The sequence below is a fragment of the Toxoplasma gondii genome, chromosome V (genome assembly GCF_000006565.2).
Source record: "Toxoplasma gondii ME49 chromosome V, whole genome shotgun sequence".
NCBI lineage: Eukaryota > Apicomplexa > Conoidasida > Eucoccidiorida > Sarcocystidae > Toxoplasma > Toxoplasma gondii.
The window spans coordinates 949414-959065 of NC_031472.1; the positions used below are offsets into that span (position 1 = coordinate 949414).

Consider the following 9652-nt stretch of genomic DNA (forward strand, 5'->3'; position numbering starts at 1 on the left):
ACTGGCGTGCGGCAGTAGTTTTCCGCTGTGGCTGCGTGGCTTGTCTAAGGCGAAGAAGTGCCTTTTTTTTTAAGGTCCATGTGTCAACTAGTAAACCCCCAACTCTGCATTAACGTCCACCTGTGCAAGAACTTTCGTCATGTTAACGTTCATATCAGACGAGCCTTTACCGGCCATCCTACGGCCTCCGCGTGGGACGTAGCATAGACGTGGCTCTGGTCAGAGCTTTCTGGTACACTATTCGCAGACCAGGAAAAACTTCAGAGTGTGTTTAATCACAAAACACACGAGAGCACTGAAGAGATACGCATATTCGCCATACCATCGCTGGGACATCAGCGCTGGTTGCTGCTTCCATTTTCCCCACGTACCCAGCTCCGGAAGCGGGGCAGACAGACAGACGAGAGAATGCAGCAAACCATCTCAGTCCACAAAACCGAGACGAACAGGCCTTCCTTCTCTTGCGTGGACATGTGTCCCTTAATTTACTTCAGAGGAATGAAACGAGACGAGTGTGTCGCTCCAATTCCGGGCTTGCCGTGGCGCACGGGCTTGTACGAGATGGAGAACTCGCCAAGGTAGTAGCCGACCATTTCAGGCTGCAGATAAATCGTAAAAGAAACCGATGGTCACTATCTGTCATTTGGGTGAGGCTCTCTTTCCCCATCGGCGCATGCAGACGCCGACAGGAAAATGTCAGCTCTGGCGCTTGCAAAAGATGCCAGTAGCTTTTTGTGGCGTCGACATGTACCTGACTCACCGTATCAGCATTTCGATACCGATGCGTCGTGTGGTCACTTGTTGACATCCTTACGGGCACCCTGGTGCGGTACACCCGTTATACGGCCGTGCGGCTCCTTACCTTGATTTCAACGTTGATGAACTGCTTGCCGTTGTACACACCGACGACGGAGCCAATCATTTCAGGAACAACAACCAAGTCGCGAAGGTGCGTGTTGACAGGTTCGGGCTTTTCGCCGAAGGCGCAGTTCTTCTTGGAGATCCTGAGTTTCTTCATCAAAGTGGTGGCCTTGCGTTTGATACCCCGCTGGAACTTGCGGCGCTGGCGGGCACGGAAGAGCTCCAGAAGATCTTCCATCTTCATGTCGAGGAGCTTGTCCAGCTCGACCCCACGGTACGAGAACGTACGGAACGTACGCCTCTTGGGCTGGTTAGCCGCTGCATCGCCTGCATCCGCCTAAGCGCACGCATCAAAACGAGGGAAGAAGTGAATAAGCAGTGGCAACACCTAAAAGAGAGAAACCTTTCGATGTTGTGAGTTCAAGAGAAAGTCGGTAAGTTAACAGCAGTTTCGTCACACACAAATGCCTTCCCTTCGCAGACAGCTTCGAGTACCCCGCGGCGTCGCAACGCAAATTAAACCCAGCGTCATGACCGGAAACGTATAAATCAGAACAGAGTGAGAATAGCTGGAAACTGCATTTCAAGCAAAACAGGAGTTACCACGCGAGGAAAAGTGACACCACAGAACCACGACGGTCGCCGGCGGGAGCCCGCCGCGTCGACGCGACCGAATGCGCCACCACCAGGCACGCATGGCCACTGGGTCACATGAGCCCGCAGCACATTTCTACACGTTTTTTTTGCACAGACACTCCAAATTCGCCATCTTTCATGTTTTAGGGTTGCTGCTGTCCGTTTCCGAGATTGAAAGCCCACTCCCTTTGTTCGCGGCTGCCCTCCCTGCATGCACCTCGGACTGCCGCGGATGCGGCACAAGTTGAAAACCTCTCTTGACTCCTGATCCACAGCTTCTGTCTCACATTACTTTGACTCAGGAAAACCGCCGGACAAAAACCAACAGCGAGGAACAGAGAACAGACAAGCCCCACACACCAATCGGAGTTCCTGCCAAGCGTGGACCCCCCGTGCTCCAGTGAACCATGGGGAAAGTTCCTTACCATCTTCGGAAGGATAATGTGACGCAGTCGCAGGGAGGAGACAAATCAAACACCCAGCGGAGTGGTAAATCTGGAAACTCCGTCCTCAGTGACAAAGAAACGCCGTCATCACGGTTGCGCAGGTTCGTCGGCAAACCGGAAACAGCAGAGCCACGTGCTGAGGAGAAAACGCATGCGAAGCGGTGTGGTCAGGTTCGGTGGGTCCGACTTGTAGAGGGGCTGTTGGGGCACAAGATCGTCGACCTATCTGCGGGCACACCGAAGTTTTGAGCAAGTCGTCAATCCCTGAGTCTTGTCCCACTTCATTTTGCGCTTGCGGTGAGGGTTTACAACGCTTTGCGAGCACGCCAGAATCAAGCGGCTGAAAACTCGGATGTTTACCAACGGGAGCGAAAACGTTTCAAACTTCCAAAAACAGTGCAACGGGAGAGGAACCCACAAATGCAGCATAAGCGACAGTGGACAAGTGTTAGGATGCCAAGACTCCATTTGTCTCTCTGAAAATTGAGTTGTGGTGGAGGAAACGAAGCGGAGCGTGATCGTCGAGAAACTAAAACGGAACAAACCACGCGCATGCTGTGTCCATGTTTTTTGTCAAGACTGTTGAGGAATAGAAGTGCCGGTTGAAACACGAGCGTATCGCTAAAAGCCTCTGCGCAAGATAGGTAGAGTAAAGTAAACTTATATTCTGGGTAGTAGACTTTCGCTTCTGTACACACCACCTCGTGAGGAATTTGGAGAGAAGCCAGGAAACCGCGCTTCGCAAGCTAAGCCAATGTGTTTTGATATTTTATTTGCCCAATGAAATAAAACCAGCCCGCCATTGAAGCGGCCTAGAGAATCTGCCGCTGGGCGGGGAATTGCTAGCAGCCGATGACCATTTCATGGGACTCCTGAGCCACGACAGTGTAGTGCAGACATCTCGCCTTCCACCAGAACGGAATGCGTTTCGGCCGATGAAAAGATGTAGCATCTCAAAAAAAACATGCGTTTTGTTCACACACTCTTGCCGGCTTCGCCTATTAAAATGCTGCCGTTCGAACATTTGTCCCGCGCCCGAAGTCACCGAAGAGAGAATAATTAACAATAGATTTCGCAAGCCGCTGTGTCACCCATGACTTTCTGCGCACTGCTGCGCGTCCACAGCGTTGTCATGGGGAGATGCTCAAGTATCCGAAGCCCGGAGCTTCAGTTTGTAGGTCGCCATGAAAAGATCATGCTACATGGATGCTGTCTGCGGTATCCAACTTATCGACCGCATCCCCAGAAAAAATGCGGGATCATACACAGGCCGGGACAGTCCCCCCTCAAATGTGTACTGTCACTGGGACGATTGCCTTTGCTGTATTGAGCAAGTAACATTTTTTAAGTGTGCTACGATGCTTGTCCTAACTCCATCATCTACAGGTAAACCTGTCTGGAACTGCGGATCTGCCACAGTAACCCTCGTAAGTCACTTGCTTTCCGCCCGCCTGTCTTTTGGCAACTCTACGGCATTTCCACTGGCGGAAACTCCAAAGCTGTTTTGGCTGTCTTCGTAAAAATCGGTATCGTGTTGCTCACATGGCCAATTGTCGTACATAGGTGGCCCCCCGGTGTACAGTGGACACTGTATGATAGATACGATGAAAGTAGCTACCTTGGTGTTGATGGAAAAAAAAGCGAGCTCTTACGTTCCAAAATATCATCCATGGTGATCCCTGTTCATGGGGTGCTCCGGTGCTTGATGACGACTGTGTACGCCTCCGTGGAAGAATTCACTTTAGCACTATTTTTTTAACGCTACCCTGTTCTCATCACCACTAGTGGCACCCGTGAAATACACGCGGTAAACCGTTGGAGTCCGAACAGGCAACCATTCATGTTGCCTGAAACGATCTTTCTCACAGTAAACAAGTTGAAGCAAGAGGAATACTGGAGATAAATGTCGTATCGTCAACTTCGTAAGTCATGAAGTCCGTTTTCAGAGGCAGACGACGCGGGCTATTGGGTCCGATTAACCTGCCGAAGACTGCCGCACTCTTGGAGTCAAACTGGTTCATCGCCAAAGACACCTCGAGAAGACAGCTGCAGAAGTGAAGTACACAGGAATCTGAGGACGTGTTATGGGCTCATTAAGCTACCTTTCCTCTTCCTTCTAGCGAACGGCCTTGCTCGGGGAAATCGGAATACATTAATTCGAATGCGTGGAGCCTTAAACTGAGTTTCTTCGTTAGCCACATGCAGCAAAAGCTCTGTAGCAGTAAACCGTGGAACAACATTGCGCGGCTTCTTTTATACAAAACGAAGTGACAGCGGTGCACTGTATGAAACACACTTTGTTTGAACTGTTATAAACTACAGCAGAGGGCCATAGGTTCATTTTCCCGGCAGTTTCGGTTAAAGTTGAAGGCATGCATTTTCTGTGGACAGGGCTAGAAACAGATCCTAATACAAAACTGACACTGCCAGCTCAGAATCCGCGAGGATCGGTGACTTTTTTTCAAGCGAACAGCTCACTCATTAGTCATGAGGGCTTCCGCAAGGTCTATTAAGCCTTCGGGGGATATGCTGTTGTTGTTCAAGTGGAGAATCTTCAGCTTATGATTCGCTTGCACGCCGAGTGCTAGGTACCGTGCCCCGTGTTTCGTCAGTCTGTTGCAGTCCAGGTTGAGAACTTGTAGCGGCGTGTTCACTCGAAGAAGATCGCAGATGGCCTTGGCGCCTAAAAAGCTGCGAGCGAAAGGAAGCAACAAGGGAAACAGGGAACCGTACTACAACGTGCGACAGTAAAGGCATGCGGAAACCTTCTAAACGGCTGCTGATGGTACGAGTCATTGCCAGGTAACCTTCGTTTCCTGGACGTCGGCCGACGCGGAATGGTACTCCTATATCTCCATGCCCCAGTGCCTGTGCTTGCACACTGTGACTGTGAATTGCCTAGGCAGTTGCCAGGGGTGTCCCAAAAAAATGGTTGACTAGCTTGTAACAACGAAAATGACGGTGAAAGGCGAACAACGACGAAGTGTTTATGGTGCAGTCCAACCCACGCAACTCGCTCATTATTCGCTACGGACGCCTGATCACACGCCAAGCGGCATTTAGTGTTCCCAGGAATAGTACCACGTGACAGAGTCGTGCATCCCCACGTAAGTCCGTCTCACGTAATCTGGTTGCAGGAGAGGTCAACCCTTTTGAGGGACCTGTTCTGTTTCAGGAATGGCACCATCACCTTAACTCCATGATCTCTTAGCCGCTGCTTCGAAAGGCAGAGTTCTGCCAGCGTGTTATTGATTTCGACCATGCTACAGAAAGGCACGCAGCAGAGAAGAAGACGTCTCTCGGTTGTTCATAAAGTCAGGGTGTCCCAAGGTGTTCGCATGTACCTAAAATCAGTTGAAGGTCTGGCAAAGTTCTCTTTGACGCGCGCCAACGCTCCTCCGTTGCACATCTGCAAGCAGTGTCTCGCAAACTCATCAAGGGGGCGCGACATAGAAACGGTCTCTGAGCACCAACTACTTCCATCTGCACCTCAGTATCTATAGTTGTTTCCCATTGCTGTTGCAGGCTCATCATGCTGTCCTTCAGAAAAAAGACGTCGACTGCTGAAACGACATCGGGGCGGCAAACCAACCTGCCGAGGTGGAAGAAGTGCTCTGCTTGCACGGGAACCTTCTCCACATCTGCGATGCTCAAGATATCAATTGTCTGCAAAAACCCATCGCTGCACACGTAACAGTATTTCTCCACTGGTAATGAAACACGACTTCAGCAAGTGAGAAAGGTGTCTCACATCCCGTGACAGCGAATTGGCAGGCAAGGACTTAGTGCCAAAGCGAGAGGCCCCTGTTACCACTTTGCACGACGCAAGCCGGAAACTGTCTGACATGATGACTTTCGACAGAGCTCGGAGTCCGGAAGAGATCATTTTAGAAGCGGTCTTTGAGTTAAAACGCATCGATGACAAGGCTTACAGTTGGCTGACACGACTGGTAAATCCACTCATAAATGCATTGTCGATACATTGCGCTTTCGGCCACCCACTGAAACGGGCGACGACGCATCTGGAGTGTCACGGAGCCGATCCATCATCGTTTTTCGACTCACCACAGATCAAGGTGCTTACGCGATTCACCTCCCTTAGTGTCGTGGCAATGGCAATGAGACCGTCCAAGGCAATACGGCACGAATCCACATTCAGCTGTTTCAGGCTTCGGTTTGATCTCAGCCATTCCGCCAGGGCTAGAGCCCCATCATTGCCGATGGGGTTTAGGCTGAGGTCGAGGTTCTCTATCCACGAACACACGCTGAGGCCTTCGCACAGTTTCCGCGCACCGATCCCGTCGATATCGTTAGCACGCAAATTCAAGGAACGCATGGCTGGACATTTAAGCAGAAGTGCAGAAAGCGAGACTGCTGAAGTATACGTCAACTTGTTGTATGGTAAACTGAGAGAGCGCAGCCTTGGTCCACAGCTTGCCATAGTTTTGACTGCAGGCACCATTCCGCGATCGTCTAGTCGGTGACAAAACACAGGCTTCACATTGCCGGGACAGTGCACGTGTATGTGTTGCTCTAAAGCATCCAACTGTCCCGAACCGTTCGTGCCTCTGTCTATAGCCTCGAACGTCTCAATGAGAATAGGATTTGGCGATATTCCAATTTCTTCACAACGTCGCCGATATGCTAAAACCAAAGGCTCGTCAGGGTCACTTTCCTGTACGTCAATGCATTCAATGTATGGCTGATGCCGTCTGGGAGCTGACTTGCAGGGAACACAAAATATCTCGGTTCGGCCGGCATCTTTCGCTCCTGCGAGAAGTACAGTCAGCATCGCCCACGAGCAGGGTCAGACCGCCCCACTTTGTGGAAGGCTGGTGCTCGGTGCCGCGTTCCAACGACAATTTTATCCCATATAAGTGCTTGTCACGCCAGCCTCCTGGTTGCTATATACCAAGAGGATCTGAATGATTTCTGCATTTTCAGTTGTGTCTTGTTCCCCAAATGCACTGGCAGACATTGCACCAACGTCATGAAGGGATCAGCTACTGGTACTGTCATATCTGTAGTGATTCTCACAAGTCGCCTGGATTTTCAGAAGTTCTATGTCACTTCGGGATGATGGATAGGTTCCGTGACTATCTTGCATTTCCACAGGTGACCAGATTATCCTTGTGCCACTCGACAGGCACTGTGGGTAGCACGACAGCCATTCAATCTTGGTGCTCATCACTATCGTGGTAAGTACATGCAGTATAGTGATGTTGTGGTGTTCAGCGCATACTCCAATAAATTCTCAGAATCGACTTGTTTGCTGTACTACTACGAGTGTCCGGCCAAAGACCTCTTCTCGAGCATTTCTTCAGCGGTCCCTTCTAAGCATGTTTAGCGCAGGTTTCTTGCCAGAACTGTCCCATTTCGCTTTGGAAACAATACGTCGTCTGCAGAGCTGTGTTGGGAAACTTAAACTGGCCCTCGCCAGTCTCTAACCGAATCCGCACCAGCAATATCGGCGTCTGCGTTGCAGGTCTGTCGGAGGGAAGCTCTCGGATCGGGTTCTGTCTCACCCCCGTTCAGGTGACAGAGGGGTTCGTCGCTTCCGCTTCCTTGTTTCGAAGAAGGAACTGCCGTGACACGGGCACCTCCGCTTGAGCAACATGTTTGCCGCCAACTGACATCTTCTTGTACGTGAGGAGCGACAGTTGACGGCACCAGTCCGTCATCTGTAGCGCCAGGTTTCCGGGAAAAAGCGGAGGCAGTTGAGAGAGCTGACATCGGACGGCTAAAATCTGGAGGCGAACCTCGTTCTGAAGATGCTGCAAGTGCCTCTGTATCATGTTGGTTGTTGTGCGAAGCAGAGATCCACGTATACCCAACAATGGAATCGCGATCCTCTGCTCCCATGGAGGGTGCCGGGACTCTTGCATCGATGGTCTCACGGACCCGCGGTGTCACCACTGCTGCCTCCATCGCAATCACTGCTAGCCAGAGAGCAGACAGCGAGCCCCAGAATGAGGCCTTTGAGAACGAAATGCGCAAACTCTGTTACAGCAGCGCATGCATACTAATACGCTTTGTCTTCGCCTTTTTTTCGGGGATAGATGTCGGTCTTGCACTTACCCATATCGATAGTTAGCGTGCAGGCCACCTTTGGGGCTTGATGCATTGGCTTTCATTCCAAGCAGACAATTTTCCTGAGGGGCCCCATCAAGGCACAGCAAGTGAAAGAGCGTTTTCTTCGTCCTCTTTGTTTCATAGGCTAGCAATCTCGACATATATGTGCGTATGAAGGGAATGCAACGCTTTGCATTCCCCCTGGATTTAGTCTCTAGCGTACAGCCGGTCATGTTTTACCGCCTAAAGTAGATAGAATGACAAAACCAAGGGCTACTCCATTAGTGAAAACAGAATGGTAAAAAAAATAAATCTGATGGCAAAAAATGTACTTCCTGGCTAAATATCCTTTTTCTTGGAAACACGCTTCCCTTCTTGTCACTAGTATGATCTCAAAGTATGAAAAGCCATGTGATCTATACAATATAACGGAAGCTCGGAAGGGTGAAACTCAAAGGAATTAACAGGGGCAACGGTGTAATTATCGCAAACCATTGAGAGCACAAAGTTACGGTTTTGGGTTCGTGAGCGTCTCTCAATATCCCACAACATCTCCGCGAAAATAACATGTAATACGAGGTGGGCTTGAAAAAGATTTCGGGTTTCCAGCTTAGCAGCGGGAAAATCTGTCCTCTGCGAAGGCACCCCTTTAGTTTTTGACGATAGAGGATCCTTTTGTTAGATAGAATCTGCCATCCACTTGTTTCCTTTTGCAGGTCCTGATAATGAAAGATAGAAGTGAACACCTAAATGGAAGTGCTGCTTGTCACCCGTTTTTGCATTACGTGTTGATCGAGGACGCTACATATTCTACCCGACCTATCTGCAGGGAACGGGGAAGGCTGCACGTATAAGACCTTGTTAAAAGACATGGGTCGTTTTGCTGGGAGAGTATTATAAATCCCATGACTCAGACGCCTATGGAGCTGCATCATCATGCAAGGTACTTAAGCACTTTTCAGCCAGCCGTTCGTGCTACTGGACGGGTTGCCTCGCACAACTCGATCATGCTGCAGTACATGGTCCTAATGTGGCACACAGGAGGCATACGAGGGGTTTTAACACAAACCTGCCACTAGCTGTGATAGCGGCTATGCGTTGGTAACCAATCTGTAAAGAACAACTCGAGAACTCACAAAAGCACTGCGGTCGCTTAACATTTGTTAACATGGGAAACGCGCTGCCGTGACTCTAACCATTCCATAGTGAGTCTCAATATACTTTACAGCTTGCCAAAGTGCAAACAACGGTTCTTTTTAAAAACATCATTTTCCCCCCTGCCAACAAGTTGTCTCCCTCATGAAAGACTTGCGATAAAGCACCTATTTGTCTGTAAAAGCAACTCCACCGAACCCCCGAATACTCAAGTCAGCATCTCGAGCAACAGTTTTGCGTACTCTGGCTGAACCCTAGTTAACTAATATTATGCTTGTTACGGATATAGTCATTCCTTCTGCTGACCACATCGCCTCCGGGACACTGCATCTCCACTGCGCACTTTTTCCGTTCTGTTGTTTCAAGAGCGCCTGCCGCAAGGCGACTTTGGAGACTACTCACATCTCTTCGGTCCGCGCCATAATCTTTCCCCAGGCTCCACACAGCACGCTTCTACAAGTTGTTTTCGCAAACTAAGAGAA

General features: G+C 50.0%; 2 protein-coding genes across 2 annotated transcripts; both read right to left on the bottom strand.

Annotated features, from left to right (window-relative positions):
* Positions 1 to 76: 76 nt before the first annotated feature.
* On the bottom strand, positions 77 to 2359 carry RPS15 (ribosomal protein RPS15). Its single transcript, XM_002371033.2, has 3 exons — positions 1923 to 2359; positions 863 to 1198; positions 77 to 599 (listed from the first exon to the last, which is right to left on the bottom strand). The coding sequence occupies exons 1-3, from the start codon at positions 1923 to 1925 to the stop codon at positions 486 to 488; spliced, it is 453 nt and encodes a 150-aa protein (XP_002371074.1). The 5' UTR covers positions 1926 to 2359; the 3' UTR covers positions 77 to 485.
* Positions 2360 to 3228: 869 nt separating this feature from the next.
* TGME49_213360 (leucine rich repeat-containing protein) lies at positions 3229 to 6499 on the bottom strand. Its single transcript, XM_002371034.2, has 5 exons — positions 6028 to 6499; positions 5536 to 5609; positions 5066 to 5206; positions 4422 to 4634; positions 3229 to 3989 (listed from the first exon to the last, which is right to left on the bottom strand). Exons 1-5 carry the CDS (start codon positions 6403 to 6405, stop codon positions 3806 to 3808), a joined length of 990 nt encoding a protein of 329 aa, XP_002371075.2. The 5' UTR covers positions 6406 to 6499; the 3' UTR covers positions 3229 to 3805.
* Positions 6500 to 9652: the final 3153 nt, after the last annotated feature.